The 15,493-nt window shown below is 39.5% G+C and overlaps 5 protein-coding genes across 6 annotated transcripts in view; 4 read left to right on the forward strand and 1 right to left on the reverse strand.

The window, feature by feature from the left end:
* Positions 1-5,029, forward strand: part of LOC105355005 (microfibril-associated glycoprotein 4-like) — a 7,042-nt gene extending 2,013 nt beyond the window's left edge. The window contains exons 2-6 of the mRNA XM_011480648.3: positions 315-549; positions 900-1,034; positions 1,665-1,881; positions 2,046-2,241; positions 4,883-5,029. Coding sequence (XP_011478950.2) covers positions 315-549; positions 900-1,034; positions 1,665-1,881; positions 2,046-2,241; positions 4,883-5,029 — 930 coding nt within the window. The remainder of the gene's footprint in view (positions 1-314; positions 550-899; positions 1,035-1,664; positions 1,882-2,045; positions 2,242-4,882) is intronic.
* The window catches only part of LOC111946261 (angiopoietin-related protein 7-like), a 12,668-nt gene extending 7,092 nt beyond the window's left edge, over positions 1-5,576 (forward strand). The window contains exons 3-7 of the mRNA XM_023959729.1: positions 315-549; positions 900-1,034; positions 1,665-1,881; positions 2,046-2,241; positions 4,883-5,576. Coding sequence (XP_023815497.1) covers positions 315-549; positions 900-1,034; positions 1,665-1,881; positions 2,046-2,241; positions 4,883-5,029 — 930 coding nt within the window. The 3' untranslated portion in view covers positions 5,030-5,576. The remainder of the gene's footprint in view (positions 1-314; positions 550-899; positions 1,035-1,664; positions 1,882-2,045; positions 2,242-4,882) is intronic.
* The window catches only part of LOC110015840 (CD209 antigen-like protein E), a 900,664-nt gene that overhangs the window by 510,231 nt on the left and 374,940 nt on the right, over positions 1-15,493 (forward strand). The gene's annotated exons all lie outside the window — the stretch shown is intronic.
* ndufb9 (NADH:ubiquinone oxidoreductase subunit B9) lies at positions 5,709-9,627 on the reverse strand. Of its 2 annotated transcripts, XR_002291089.2 has the most exons (5): positions 9,486-9,620; positions 8,196-8,388; positions 8,002-8,115; positions 5,864-6,062; positions 5,709-5,830 (listed from the first exon to the last, which is right to left on the reverse strand). XR_002291089.2 is itself a non-coding variant. In XM_004073724.4 (4 exons), the coding sequence occupies exons 1-4, from the start codon at positions 9,572-9,574 to the stop codon at positions 5,931-5,933; spliced, it is 528 nt and encodes a 175-aa protein (XP_004073772.1). In that variant the 5' UTR covers positions 9,575-9,627; the 3' UTR covers positions 5,709-5,930. The 2 variants fall into 2 exon arrangements, 1 of the variants encoding a protein (XP_004073772.1); XM_004073724.4 differs by having other exon boundaries at positions 5,709-6,062; positions 9,486-9,627.
* tatdn1 (TatD DNase domain containing 1) lies at positions 9,837-15,492 on the forward strand. The gene is made up of 12 exons (XM_004073888.4): positions 9,837-9,941; positions 10,714-10,779; positions 10,852-10,901; positions 11,200-11,263; positions 11,350-11,493; positions 11,571-11,613; positions 12,978-13,063; positions 13,151-13,191; positions 13,263-13,339; positions 14,569-14,639; positions 14,790-14,916; positions 15,285-15,492. The coding sequence occupies exons 1-12, from the start codon at positions 9,869-9,871 to the stop codon at positions 15,385-15,387; spliced, it is 945 nt and encodes a 314-aa protein (XP_004073936.3). The 5' UTR covers positions 9,837-9,868; the 3' UTR covers positions 15,388-15,492.

Consider the following 15,493-nt stretch of genomic DNA (forward strand, 5'->3'; position numbering starts at 1 on the left):
TAACAGGAAACTAGATTTTTGTTTTTTAGCCGTTTGCAGAGGAAAAGCTAGTCTGTCACAGCGCGAGCTGCCTCAGAGGAACTCCGTCCTCCCAGTGCATGATGCAGCCCACTTTTATTTTTGGCAGGGCGGGGTTGATTACATGACAGTGGGTCACTCAATCAGGCAGCATTTTAGCGTTTGTCCAATGAAAAAAAAAACAGTAGAGTGTGAGCAGAACAGCATGATCCTGCAAATGAGAAGCATTTTTCCTCAATCACACTTTGCTCTCAGCCCTCTTCACATTAGCTTCTTTCTCATTTTTTCTGCCTCAGGCGGAAGACAGCGCCACTTTAAACTCTACGTTTGAACAGCGACTGCGCTTTCTTGAACTGCGTCACGCTGAGGTTGACCCGCTGCTCCACGTGCACGCCGCAGTGTTGTACGAGCTGCAGGCGCAGGTCCGCAACATGTCGGCGTCCGTGCAACACCTGCACCGCAACACCGGATGTACCATCAATGTTCTAAGAGCAACGCCGCCACTCGGCATGAGAGACACACTATCACCAGGTACACATGCATCATGCAGAGTGGTGAGTCGTGAACTGCATGCTATGCATTCATAATGTCTCACTAAATAATGCCCAAAACTCCAGTTTGCGTTGCAATAAAATATTCTTTAGTTTGCTTTCACTTTTCTTTGTTATTTAGGCAACATTAGATGCTTTGCTGAAAAAAACCCCTGAAAGTTAATCAACATTTTTCTACAACAGTTTCCGTTTTTTAAGACTAACATTTTCAAAAATATTAATTTAGAGATCCTAAACTACTTTAAATAATCCTGTTGGTACATTTTTCTGTGCTGCTACTTTCACTAAAAAGTAACCTTTAACCTTTGTGCGTTTCCGTGTCTCCCTCAGATGGACGGTACTTGTCCTTCTGTCCGTCCGACTGTGCTTCCTTGTACATGAACGGCGTTCATCGATCTGGCGTTTACACGGTTGTCATGTCGCCCGGCACCGCTCTTCCTGTGTACTGTGACATGGAAACTGAGGGTAAAACACGTTCACGTCTGCTGTTGTTCTGTGAGAGGCACAATCTGGCTGTTTTTGACGTGTTCTTGAAGCATTTTTCTCATGATGGAGGACATTTATAAAGAAAATTAGGATTAAATTCACATTTCTGAGCATTTTTTTATTCAAATTGTTGTGAATCAGGAGCAGACGAAAAACGCTGTTTCAAAAGATCATTACTTGTGATGTAGAAACTACGCTGGGCGTGGCCACAAGTCCCCTGCTCCGCTCCATTCGGAGGCATCCACTTGCAGTGGGAGGGGCTGTAAGCTAGCAGGAGCGTGTAAACAGAGTTACGGGTGATAGGACGTTCTGCCCGCAAGTGAGAGGCGAATTCCTGATAAACAGCAGAAACTGTGTCCCAGCAGAAAAAAACGGTGTCATCATAATTTAAAAAAAAACTGGAAACGCTTTAAAAAAGGACAAAGTGGTGAAAAAACGTTTTGGACTGCTGCCCTTTTATATTATGGTATCAATATAGATATAATTCCTGAGCTCGATGGGTAATTATGAGAAAATCGCAATACAATTGATAAACAGGAGATTGTTTAGATCGCTACAAAGGAACAGCAGGCTCCTCAGACAGATCACTACCATGTTTGTCTGCACCAGGCGGTGGCTGGACAGTGTTTCAGCGGCGCCGCGACGGCTCTGTGAGTTTTAACCGTGGATGGTCAGAGTACCGTGACGGATTTGGTGAACCGCGAGGAGAACACTGGCTGGGAAACCAACACATCCATTTCCTGACCAACCAGGGTACCTACAGCCTCCGTATTGATCTGCAGGACTGGAGCCACGCCCACAGACACGCCCTGTACCAGTCCTTCAGGTAGACAAAGAAGTTCAAGTCATTTCATGAATTATAACTATATATTGGCCCATTTGCAGACCTTTCTGGTGTTTGACTTGTAAAAAGAAAACACCATTCATTGACCAAATGAAACAGAGGAAGAATCCAAGATGCAGCTTGGTGGTTTTGTCTTCCTGCTGCAGGATCGACAGTGAGGAGAATGGCTATCGCCTGCATGTGTCTGGTTTCAGTGGGACGGTGGAGGACTCCTTTGGCTGGTACCACGACCAGCACAGTTTCAGCACCCCGGACACGGGGAACATCTGTGCTGAGATCAGTCACGCTGGCTGGTGGTTCCACCAGTGTTTCTACGCCAACCTGAACGGATTTTACTACAAGGTAGACGTGACATCAGCAAAAACTTTACATGATCCGTGTTCGCGTAACCCTTGTCCTATCCTAGACACTTTAACGTTGGGAGTTGGGTCATCTAGACCCACTAGACAGTGCTCTGAACCTTTTTTCTTCAATGATTTGTGATCTTCACTGGTGTCCATGGATTACATGAAATCTTTCCACCTTTATCCACCTTTGTCATGGTAGGGAGAACACGTCAATGGAAGGGGGGGGGGGTCATCTAAGATAGCACAAGGGTTACAAGAAATCAAAGAATCCAAGAGGGGATGCTTGTTTTCCAATTTTATCATTAAAATAGGGTAAAACTATTTTGAAAAAACCAGAAAGCCTCTAAAACGTAAAATGATTAAATAAAAGAAAACTAAATTTCTCTATGGAGGACCAAAAACATCTTTAAAAGAGTTTTTAAAAAAGTGTTTTTAAGGATAAGTAATCAATTGTAAAATAAAAAGTGAAGATGACTGCAATATATACCTCAATATAAGTCACATCCCTGGCCAAACTATGCAAACAAATCCGACTTAAACCCCCAAACATGCCTTAAATATGATACGTTTTCATCAACAAAATTACAGACTATTACATTGAATTGCAAATTGCTTTATTTATAAATGAGACGTTGTGGATTTTGAAATCCACCAGAAAAATGTGTAATATTTTCTAGATTAAAAGAATAAATTTTGTTTCTTTCTCGTCCATAACCTGCTCTGTGGTTAGTCAGGCTGTCGCAGTGCAGCAAAATGTGACCTCCAAGGGTTGTGCAGACTGTAAGAAGACTCCCAAAATTAACAACAGAACCTGTTTTGTTTTAACTTATATGACTTTTTATCAGGCAATTTTTGTTTTTCACAAATGTTGGGTGAATTAGTCATTAGACATTATCTCTTAGAACAACAACAATTTGGGATGATCAATAATTTACTATAAACCATAAATGACGGGATTTTTTTGGAAAAAAATAAACACATTGTCTAAAAAAGGTTCTGTTCTGTTCCTGACTTCAGAAATCTCAGCAGGTAAAACTAGATTAACATATAACAAACAAAAAAGTCAAATAAAAAAACCAACTCCTAACTGTTGCTAAACTCTAATAACAATATTAAAGTCTTTAAAGTCCTAAATGTTTCTATGCAGTGCAAAGAAGTGGTACTTAAACTATGCTCCAAGCGTTTTTGTTACTTTTATCTGCATATTTAAATTGTTTTGAGCGATTAAATCAAATGCAATCAATTCAGCTAAAAAGAATGCATGTAAAATTTGTGGAGCATTGCAGTCCAGCTGGACCGCAGTACACTTGAGGACACCTCCATATATATTTTAAAAGTCTGCTCCCACCATAACTTTTTTTTTTCTGCTCAGGTAGATGTTTTGTAGCAGAGACCCCATTGTCTGGCTGCTACATAACATCATAAGACTCTAAGGAGCTTTAAAACGCCCTCTGCTGGACATAAGTGGTACTGTCTACAAAGGTTAGGCGTTCATGATTCATGCACGTTTGAAGGTTGTTTTTTTTTCATCAATAAAAAAAGTCAACGTTTACAAATAAGAAACTGTAAAGTACAGGGGGGAAAAAACCCTGATGTTCCCTTTACAGAAGCCTCTGGCTCAGGGGTCTGCATCCTCAGGGGTCTGCAACCTCAGGGGTCTGCATCCTCAGGGGTCTGCAACCTCAGGGTCTGGTGGTCACATGTCCTTCATCCCTCCATTGTGGGATCAAAGAAAAACACTTTGATCCTATTGCTTTGGTTAATAAAGTTTTGTCATTTAGATTTGAACATATCAGGTAGATGACTGAGCAAAATGATGGTGATGATGTCGTCAGAGCATCAACAGTGTTTAGTTTCTCTTCAAAGACAAAGTTCTCAAAGTTGGATACCAGCAGAAAAGTTGGATTCTAAAACTTGGATTCTACACCACTGTTGCACCATTTATATTTGATAGCAAAAGAAGTAAAATGACGACGTTGATCCAAAATCATGGTAGAAAAGGACATAAATGACTAAACTTTCTTGAACTTTTAATTCAAAGAAATCTGCAGCAGTTGGAGGATTTTATTTTTGCACACTGTGTTTTATTTTGAAAGGAACTCTCTTGTTCTGCTGTTATAAGTAAAAGAAGAAGTAATACAAAAAAATATATAAATAAGTACTTATAAATATTTAGAGCCTAGATTTTTTTAACCCTTGTTCTATCCTAGGCACTTTACCATTGGGAGTTGGGTCATCTAGACCCACTAGACAGTACTCTGAACCTTTTTTCTTCAATGATTTGTGATCTTCACTGGTGTCCATGGATTACATGAAATCTTTCCACCTTTATCCACCTTTGTCATGGTAGGGGGAACACGTCAATGGGGGGGGGGGGGGGTCATCTAAGATAGCACAAGGGTTAAACAATTAGCTTAATGGTCACAAAAACATCACTAAAGTGTATTTTCTAAACCAGGAAGTGGGACTTTTGGGGTTTTGATCAGGAAGAAACTGGACTAAATGGCTCCATTAGTGTTGCAGACTATGAAGCCTTCCTCACTTGTAGACATTAGTCCGTGCATTCATTTTAGTTATAGAAAAACAAGCAGAACCTTTTTATATATATATATATACATACACATGTTTGTTTCCAGGGTGGCCACTACTCCCTGAAAGCCCACAGCTTGTTAGGGCCGGACGGCATCGTCTGGTTCTCCTGGAAGGACTCGGATTTCTACTCTCTGAAGGCGGTGACCATGATGATACGGCCACGCAGCTTCAGGCCACGCCTCTCGCCATAAGGACGCAGAATCATCCGTTATCAACTCATCATTGCTTGTTTTGCCAAAAGTCCTGAACACATGGAAATGATCACCCATGGCATTTAAGCCTCGATGTTTTTCTTTTTCCTTTTATCAAAGGGACAAATTATCCGGAGGCTTTGTGTCATGGATCCTTCAGACCCGGTGGATTTTCCTTTAACCCATCCTGAGTTCCTGACAGGAACTGTCTTCAGTGTTGTGGGTCCATTCTGCTGCTAAATACTGCCCCCCACAGGCATGATTGTGTTTTTTCCTTTTAAGGGACTTTTTTTACTTAAAGAAAATGTACATAAATCACTTTTTAAGAAAACTAAAGATGAATTGAGATCAAAAGGAGTGCAGAACCCCAGCAAAGTTTCATTCTATTAGGAACTAAAAGATTATTTAGATGAATTTCAGCCTGAGGGTAATGTTTGGATTCCTCGTGCATCATTTACCTCATTTACCACAGTACAGAAAGTTCCACGTCTCGTCTCCGTCCTGTTGTACATTTTTGTTCCTGCAAAAATACACGACTTTCAAACACTGCTGGGCTTGTTTTTTCTCTCTTCTGCACCACATGAATGACATACATTTGACTGAAACTGAATTAATTTGCTGTTTCAGTCCGACTGAATCGGAAAAACCAACGCTTTGATGAAAACACACAAACGCTCGACACTGATCACACGGGTTTATTGAACGGTTTCCTTTAGAACATCTGTGGAACGTCAAACTCCTGCAGTCACTCCGTTTCCTGAAGTTTCACTCAGTTCCAGTTGTTGGTTTCCATCTGCACGGCCGGCGCCGGTGGAAAAAGCTCCTGACGCACAGACAGCACTGCGGGCAGGACAGTTTTCAGTCAGACTGCAGGGTTCGGACCCCCGGAGAGTCGAGGAGTTTAAGTGGGGCGCTCCCTGGGGCGGGTGACATCCTGCCACCACAGGGGGGGGAGGTCGCCCTCTTTGCGGGCGGGAGGAAGGGCTTCTGTCCTGGGGCCTCCAGGTAGAGTCTCGGCCTCCAGCTGAGCAACCTGAAGAAGAGAAAACGAGCGGGACTTTAGATAAGTGATGCCGTCAACAAATATTGATCTTTTTTATTACAGTTTTTAAAAAGCTAAATATAGACAATGTTCTGACAAACATAACTCTTCTATATTTAGCTGAAAAAACGCTTTATTCTCAAGAATTGGATTAAAGAAATAACTCCTTTCACATTTATTTATTTAGAGCTCCTAGAGATGTGTCATCTGGTTTCTCTGCTTAAACAATAACTGTCCATTGTAAATATCATTACCAAAAATGCTAAAACAACAGCTGACATCATAATAGGAGAATCATGTCTTTGCATTTGAAACTAAAGAAATTTAAATGAAGGTAAATAGAGATTAAAGCCTGGTGATCAATGAAAATCCTCCTAGTGTTTGAGGTTCTGTTCTGTTCTTAAAGACCCATGAAGATGAAGATTTGCAGTATTGTATCATGTATTTCAAGAAAAAAACAATATTATTTGGCATTTCTGAGTATTTCTTTATTCAAATAGTGAATCAGAAGAAGACAAAAACAAAAGTCTGAAAAAAAGAGAGCATATTTTGTGACGTAGAATCCCTGCACCGAGCTCTCAGCAAAGGTGAGGGGAAGGGGCGGCGGGGTTGCCCTGTGCCAACAGTCCCGCCGGCCCCACCCCCCCATGGCCAATTTCTAATAAATGACTGCCGCTCTGCAAAAACTATCCAAGGAAACAACACAGATTTTGTGATTTCGGCTAAAAACAGTAAAATCATAATCAAAAGAGCAGTTGATCAAAAGACGATCGGAGTGGGGATCAAACAATACCAACACTGATAACTGAACATGATGTTCAGGGTGCCGAGGGAGGAGCTGTGGTACTGTATGAGGTCGTCTGGAGTGGCAGAGAAGTATGTCAGAGTAGTTCAGGACATGTATGAGAGAAGTATGACGGTGGTGAGATGTGCTGTAGGTCAGACAGAGGAGTTCAAGGTGGAGGTGGGACTACACCAAGGATCAGCTTTGAGTCCTTTTTTGTTTGCTATGCTGATGGACAGGCTGACAGACGAGGTAAGACAGGAATCTCCCTGGACAATGATGTTTGCGGATGACATTGTAATTTGCAGTGAGAGTAGAGAGCAGGTGGAGGAACAGCTAGAGAGGTGGAGGTTTGCTCTGGAAAGAAGAGGTATGAAGGTCAGTCGTAGTAAGACAGAATACATGTGTCTGAACGAGAGGGATCAAGGTAGAAGCGTTAGGTTACAGGGGACTGAGGTGAAGAAGGTGCAGGAGTTTAAGTACTTGGGGTCAACAGTTCAGTGTGATGGGGATTGTGGAAAAGAGGTGAAGAGGCGAGTGCAGGCAGGTTGGAGCGGGTGGAGGAAAGTGTCAGGAGTGTTGTGTGACAGAAGAGTGTCAGCAAGACTCAAAGGAAAGGTGTACAAGACAGTGGTGAGACCAGCTCTGCTCTATGGGTTAGAGACGGTAGCAGTGAGACAGAGACAAGAGGCTGAGATGGAGGTAGCGGAGATGAAGATGTTGAGGTTCTCCTTAGGAGTGACCAGGTTAGACAGGATAAGGAACGAGTACATCAGAGGGACGGCTCATGTTGCCTGTGTTAGCGACAAAGTCAGAGAAGCCAGACTGAGATGGTTTGGACATGTTCAGAGGAGGGATAGTGGATATATTGGTAGAAGGATGTTGGAGATGGAGCTGCCTGGCAGGAGGGCAAGAGGACGGCCAAAGAGGAGATATATGGATGTCTTAACAGAGGACATGAAGTTGGCTAACGTTAGGGTAGAAGATGTCCATGATAGAGTGAGGTGGAAAAGGATGATTCGCTGTGGCGACCCCTGATGGGAAAAGCCGAAAGAGAAAGAAGAACTGAACATGATGTTGCACATTGAGATGACAAACACACGGGCACCAGAGGCACTTAAACCACACGTGTGTCGTCGTGCTCACCTCTCTGTCCCAGCTCTGCATCCTCAGCTTCTTCCACTGCTCCCTCTTGGAGAAATAGTCCGGGTACATGGTCTTCTCCGAGGGATGCCAGTAATCCAGCACCCAGTCAGGGACCTACAGAAACCGAGCGCAGCGTCAGGTGATCAAAAAGAATCCGGTTTGCAGTTCTGGTCCGTCCCAAACGCTAGGTTCACCTTGTAGCACTCGTATCGCTCATAAGAGGTTCCTCCCGGAGAGTCGGGGAAGATGTAGGGCTGAGGGTGTTGGTTGGTCCAAAACTCCTCCTCTCCGGCCTTCAGCATCAAAGTGGCCTTCACCATGTCCTTCTCATTCTTGTTCTCGTCAAAGCGCGCCCGCAGCAAGCACGCGTAAAATCGGTATTTGTCTCTGGAGCAGGAAAAAAAACGTCTGAATGATTCAGTTTGGAGTGCCGGAGTACGAATATTTAACTACTTTGACTCAACTACAGATAAAGTACAGATGTAAACAAAGAAGGTTTTCTGGTTCAACACAAATGTGTCAACTGTTTAACAAAAAAAGGTGATTTTAAAATAGTGTACAATCGCTTATTGCCTAATAAATTCTGGAAAATAATATTTTTGTCTGCTTTACATTGGACAATTTGAAACTTCTTTCACATTATTGTTTCTTAAATGATAAGCAGCTGCATGAAAACTAAAATAAAATCACAGAGTTTGACTAAACTCTCAGTCTAAACCTGAGCCTTTAAATAAAAAAATATGATGACATCAACACTGATATTTAACTTGAATGAAGAAAAAGGGGTTAAAGAAAAATAATAATGAAACTGCAACACAGAAAGGTCAAAGCTTCTTCATCTACCTTAAATGTTTTTATATAATGTTAACAAAAAATAAACATACACAATACATGTAAACAGTAAAAACCTTTTTTTCTTTCATTTTTGAATGATCTCATCTTGTCTTTACTATAAATACAAACAAACAAACAAACAAACAAACAGAGCATAATTTAGAACAGAATGTTTAGAGCTCCGTTTTGGTGAAATGTGACAAAAATCCACTAAAAAAAGATCTCTACTAACTGTTACACTTTCCTAAAAAAATAAAATCTAATGTGGACATTTTTGCAATTTCCTTATTGGCGAATTAATAATATTGAGTGAAAACAATAGAACTTTAAAAGCTCAAAGCTGTGATGCTTTTGCTAGCAGGAGCCAACTGTCTGTTTGATGTTGGGCTATTTCTAATCTCTGTTTTAAACAATGTGCCTGATCCAAAACGAAACAAGAATTTTCATAAAAATAATAATTACAGTTGTGCTTAGTCAATAATATTTTCCTTATGTTATAGCAAAGAACTGAAGCTTTGGGGTAAAATGACCGATGATCTGCAGAGTGACCTCGCTAACACAGCAGCTAGCTAAACTGATTATAGCCCATAACAGAAAACAAAGTCGATACTATAATCCCTGCAGGCCGTAAATAACACAAACCTTCTCACCTAAACACACACCACGACTCCAGGTGTCTTAGCGACTTCTTGTAAAGCCGCAACACTTTCTGTTGGTGAGTTAGAAAGGCAGAGGCCATTTTTCGCCGTCCCCTGTCACCTTCTAGCTAAGCGACGCAGTGCATTGTGGGATATTGTGGCAGTGGGCACTTTAAACCGTAATAACTACAACAACACGCATGTATATTATTACCATTTTATTTATATTTCTCAATTAATGTTCTTTATTTATCTAAATAGTAAAATATCCTAGTGGAATTAGTTTCAGATGTATACGTAGCTTTCTTTTCTACTGGTAAATAGGACTTCAAAACAGGAGGCTGACTTTAACACAGACGTGCGTTATAGTAGAATGATTACGGTACTGTTGCACCATGGGATTTCTGAAGTCTGCAAGTCTGTTTCTTTTTAGGAGTATAACAACAATGGCACAGTACAAATTCATTGGTGAGGATTCCTAAATACCTAAGCGGAATACAATTTAAGGAGCTGACCTTCATATATTTCCAATATGTTTTAATCAAGGCGAACTTTTAATGAATTTAGCAGCATTGCTAACCATTAGCCCTGTTTAAACCATGGGCTAGTATAGAATGGTCAATTTATTATGAATGGTTTAAACAAATAACTCAGTACATTAACAGATTTGGAACAGTTGGTTTTGCGTTAACAGTAAAAAAGAAACAAAACACATCACCCACATTTAAGTCGGCTGAGCAAAAAGACACATGAACCAGCATGCAACTGACAAGCACAAGGTTTTCAGTTTTTAAACTTAAATTATATATTTTTTATCTGTTTTATGGCAAAAAAAATCAAAAAAGTGTGTCAACAAAACCTTAAAGGCATGTTTTTTTGAAAAGGTATTTAAAAAAGAGGAAGAAATAAATTTGTATTCCACACCTGTACGTTTATGAATATTTGATTTGATAACTCATTTAATAATTAATCGTTTAGGTTTTAATGCTATGTAGATACTGTAGATACAATTGTTTTGTTTTTCAAAATAAAGTTCCTTTCATTGAGATCTATAATGGTATTTGGGAAGTACATCATTTTAAATCAGCATAAATCTTCTGTAATCCATTTAAAACCAAAGACTCGCACGGTTATCCATGCATAACCAAATATGACAGCAGGATCAACCAAAACACAGTTTAGTTCTCAGCTTTTCTGTGGTGAGATTGTGAAGATCTGACTTTTTTTTTTGCCTCTCCAGATATCGGTGTGAATCTGACGGATCCCATGTTCAGGGGAGTCTACAGGGGGAAACGAAAACATGAAGGTGAGTCGCTCCTCACCTGATTCTTCTGACTTCATAACCATCACGTTTTATTGAGTTCTGTTTCTCTTTCAGATGATTTTGATCAGATCATTGACAGAGCTCTCCAAGTCGGTGTTAAAAAGGTACGTTTTTCTCAGCAAAATACTTGGAAATAGTTTTTTTTAATCAATGCCACCCCCCACCCCACAAACTTTACAGCTCTAAGTTTGGATTAAAAAAATAATAAAGAGCCATATTAGCCAATTAAAATAACTCCAATCTAAAGAAATGATTGACTTTGACTCAGTAAAAAATGTAAAAAGAAATATGTTTGCTTTGGAAAAATAACCTAAAGGCTTTAATGGTTTACTGGATATTATAATATAAAAGCTAAAAGTCTCTAATCCTATAACAGCTTCTATACCATTTCTCCTGTTTCAGTTCATGATCACTGGAGGAAACCTTGCAGACAGCAGGGCGGCCCTGAAGCTGGCTGAGACTCGAGGTCGCGCCCCCACCACAGCGCAGATGTCATCCAGGTGACCTGTTTTCTATTCTGACTTAATAAACAGTCTTTTTATTTTATTTTAGATGAGTTTTACTGCACCGTCGGCTGCCATCCCACCCGCTGTGCTGAGTTTGAGCAGAGCGGAGACTCGGACTACCTGTCAGGGTTGAGGGAGCTGGCATCAGCGCACAGAGGGAAGGTGGTGGCCATCGGAGAGTGTGGACTGGGTGTGTTTTTCCCTGGGACCAGAAAAAAACAGCATTTTCACGTGACTTTTTTTCTCATTGCCGTGTTTTATGCTCAGATTTCGACAGGTTGGAGTTTTGCCCAAAGGAGACTCAGCTAAAGTAAGTTTGCAGCTGCAGCTTTTTCAGGCAGGAGGTTAACAAACACACCGCCGTTTACTCTTACATTACGTGTCACGTTAAAGAAAACTATGGAAAATGTGGGAACAGAGTTCATGTTCAGCATCAACAGGAATATTCCTGTTATTACATATATTTGAATCCTACAGCGAGAGAATGACATTTTCCTGGGGTATTTAAAGTTATGGAAAAGTGTTTGTTTGTTTTTTCATGTGGATTTCCCTGAAAAAACTGGACAAACTTTAACATTCAAAAATACCAACAGATGCTAAAATGTTCTAGATGAACTCAAAAGTATGCAATATTGGCACAATCCATCTGTTTAATCCTGAATATCCTTTGTTGACCCTGTTCTGGATGACATGATCAGACAGGCGTGTTACCATGACAACGTCTTTTTTTAGAATGTAAAATAGTTTAGGATGTGTTTTATTGGAGAGCAAACCCAGTCATCAGCTGTTCAACACATTTATTCTTTCATTGGAGTTTGCTTCGCGTTGGAGTGGCCCTTTATCTGCTAAATACTGTTAACATTTTACTATTTTGAATGTTTCCTATCAAACATTTATTTCTTTGGTTTGCCTTTTGAATTGGCATAAAGCAATAATTTAAGCTGCTACTTCAAAAATTGAGATTCAATTATTATATTTTTTTTTTCTTGTGAAATATTTAAAAAAAACTTTGATAAAAAGGTAATTAAAATCCAAATAAATAAATAAAAATATATATATAAACATAAAAGGGTGCTATTTCATTTTTTCCCCCCTAAGATATTTTGAAATACGTTGTATGCATAGTTTAGTTGGCATGGCAACAATAAATGAACAATACATCTTAACAGGCTGTGGCTGTTTTGCAAAATATTGCATTTCCAGTATTTTTCTTTTGATTTAGGACCAAAAAAAAGTCAGTTTGACTTAATGCGTAATGGATTCATATTTACCTATTAGTCTTTTATACTATCAGAAGTGTAAAACACAAAGATAACCTATTATAATTATTAAAGTAAGGGATACTAATAGCATTTATTAAGATAGAAGGAGCTGCAGTTTTTTTAAAAGTTCATAAGGACTTTGTTTTGTTTTTTTAAGTTAAATTAATTTTACTGTTTTCTTCTAAAACGCTCTTAATTAATATAATCGGCTGAAAAAAATCGATTCAGATGGACTTTTAGGAAACCTTTTCTGCTATGGAACCATCCTGGATAAAGGAGGATTTTCCCAGATACCTATGAATTTATGAAAAAAGCATCATCTTAGTTGCATTCCAAATAATGTCTCAGTAAATCCCTGTTCACTTGTTTTCCTCTCTGCTTCCCTCTTGCTGCTCTTTGGGATCCTTTCCAGATACTTTGAGAAACAGTTTGACCTGGCTGAAAGCACCAGGCTTCCCATGTTCCTCCACTGCAGAAACTCCCATCAGGAGTTCGTTGGTCCGTAAACATCTCGTCTGTTTCACAAATGCTCTTCTTTTTTTTTAAATAAAACAGTTTAACAACACTTTTAACTTCATTTGACAGACATCATGAGAAGAAATCGAGACCGATGTGTGGGAGGAGTGGTGAGGATGAATCTGTTTTTTACTTTCATGCTGCACTGTCAGACTTACTGATGATCTAATATTTCCTTAAGGTGCACTCCTTTGATGGAACTGCAGAAGAGGCTGCTGCCATACTTGACATGGACCTCTATATCGGCATAAACGGGTGGTAAAGAGATTCTACATGTTTGGTTTTACTCTCATAATTTTTACCTTACACATTTTTCATCTCTTCTTTATGATTATGATGTTTAGAGTTGCTTCCAGAAAATGTTTATGGTTCAAGTCTAATGAAAAGTATGGGGTGGTCTTTTTAGTCCAGTGATATCTGTACGATGCGTTACTCTTTATTTTTGACATCTGACGTTTTTACTTGAAATCTGAGAAACATAAACAAAAGACAGATGATCTAAATAGAAAAAAATACTGTGTAATTTTGAAATTTTCAATAAAAAAATAACATTTTTTACAGAAAAACAGCAAAACAAAAGTTTTTAGGCTTTAAAGCTACTGCCCCCTATAGTGGGGTGGTGGTATTGCAGTTACCAAATGATAAAACGAACTCATGCACAATAAATCGCAAATTTATCGTTAATCGTGATATCAAGCTGTGCAATACGCATGTCGCAAAAGACGGCGGAAATTTCCATAAATGATTACCTTAAACGTGCTAAAACAATCTTATGGCAATTTGAATTATTTAATGAATCAAAGAAATCAATTTCTGCATTTGACCAATCGGATGGAGCCTCCTATGTAGACGAGAGTCATTTGGAGTGTAATTTAAGTTATGATTACTTTTATTTAATTTAAACGGTTGCCGTGAAAAATAAATTATGTATTTAGATATTTGCTATCTGTTTGTGTTTCGCAAGTTATATCGCAAAACACAATACAATTAGTGGAAAGTGAAGTAGTTTATCGTTTAATTTGTTGACTGACTCGTAACCTAATGACTCGTAAATTCTTTTTTGAAAGAAAAAAAAGTAATAGAAATATTTTAACCTAACTTTAAAGACCCACTCCGGTGGTTTTTATCTTGTCCTTGTGGCATTTTTCTCATGATGGAGGACATACATTAAGAAAATTAAGCTCAAGATTGCTTTTCTGAGACTTTCTTTACTCAAACCGTTGTAAATCAGGAGCAGATACAAAAAAAAAGAGATTTTATGTGATGTAGAAAATACACTAAGTGGGCCACTAGCTCCCTGCTCCACTCCGCTCTACAGTGGCGAGGGCCTGGGGGGGTCGGGGTTGGAAAAATGCTCAAAAGGTGGTGGGAGTGGGTCTTTAAGGGTTAATCCCTCATACATTCCCCAAACAAGATGAATCCCTATGAAGTGTGCGTTCTTTTTCATAAAATCGTGGCTCTGAAATGCATGAATTGGTATTTTTCAGCTCCTTGAAAGCAGAATCCAATCTTGAAGCCATGAAGTCCATCCCCACGGAGAGGTTAATGATAGAAACAGGTGAAGAACACCCACGTGTGTGGAACTGTATTTGACAAAATGTAACGTTTATCATTGGGGCGTTCAGCAGATGCTCAGACGTGGTCTTTACCTGTTTTACTTCAAACATTTTGCATAAAGTTTTCTGTCTCTCCTGTTTCTCCTTCACAGATGCTCCGTGGTGCGGCGTCAAAAACACGCATGCAGGTTCTCAACATGTTAAAACAGCTTTTCCCACCAAGAAGAAATGGGAGGCGGGACATTGCTTGAAAGACAGAAATGAGCCCTGTCATATCATGTGAGTAACCTGTAAGAATGTTTTTGGAGGTTATCTCTGTTTTAAAGACCCACTCCAACGATCTTCTGATCCTCTTTTAATTCTAAATATGCAATAGTCAAAGTATAAAAAGGACCTATTTTCTGCAGAGCAGCAGGAGGGCAATGGAAAGTTGTCTATTGATCTATTTGTCGACGAATGCATCGGTATGGAGTGGAGCAGGGATCTTGAGGCGATTGTAGTTTGAATGTAACAACTAAATTTTTCTTCTATGTCCTCTGTCATGAGAAAAATGCGACATGAACGAGATAAAAACACAATTTTCGTCATAGTGGGTCTTTAATTAGGTATTTACATTTGACTAATAACTCTTATTGTTTCTGTTCCAGACAAGTTCTTGAGGTGATGGCAGCTGTAAGGGAGGAAGATCCATTGGAGCTTGCCAACACAATCTACCACAACACCATGAAAGTCTTCTTCAGCTCCGGCTGAGGACAAAGAGATGCCCTCGGAGTGTCAATGTGCTGCAGTGACAGACGTCTGCTTAAAAAAATAAGAGATGCTATCCTGAAATAATAAACATTTGTGTCTGAAATAT

The sequence above is a fragment of the Oryzias latipes genome, chromosome 11 (assembly GCF_002234675.1).
Source record: "Oryzias latipes chromosome 11, ASM223467v1".
Taxonomy (NCBI): Eukaryota; Metazoa; Chordata; class Actinopteri; order Beloniformes; family Adrianichthyidae; genus Oryzias; species Oryzias latipes.

Bases quoted from the DNA above. Each gene is read 5' to 3' on its own strand.
- ndufb9 (XM_004073724.4), bottom strand. From the start codon at position 9,574: ATGGCCTCTGCCTTTCTAACTCACCAACAGAAAGTGTTGCGGCTTTAC. The intron at 8,389-9,485 runs GTGAGAAGGTTT...TTCCTGCTCCAG, and splicing joins GAGTCGTGGTGTGTGTTTAG to AGACAAATACCGATTTTACG. The intron at 6,063-8,001 runs GTGAGCACGACG...TCTCTTCTTCAG, and splicing joins TGCAGAGCTGGGACAGAGAG to GTTGCTCAGCTGGAGGCCGA.
- tatdn1 (XM_004073888.4), top strand. From the start codon at position 9,869: ATGGGATTTCTGAAGTCTGCAAGTCTGTTTCTTTTTAGGAGTATAACA. The intron at 11,264-11,349 runs GTCGCGCCCCCA...ATTTTATTTTAG, and splicing joins GAAGCTGGCTGAGACTCGAG to ATGAGTTTTACTGCACCGTC. The intron at 13,064-13,150 runs GTCCGTAAACAT...TTCATTTGACAG, and splicing joins CTCCCATCAGGAGTTCGTTG to ACATCATGAGAAGAAATCGA.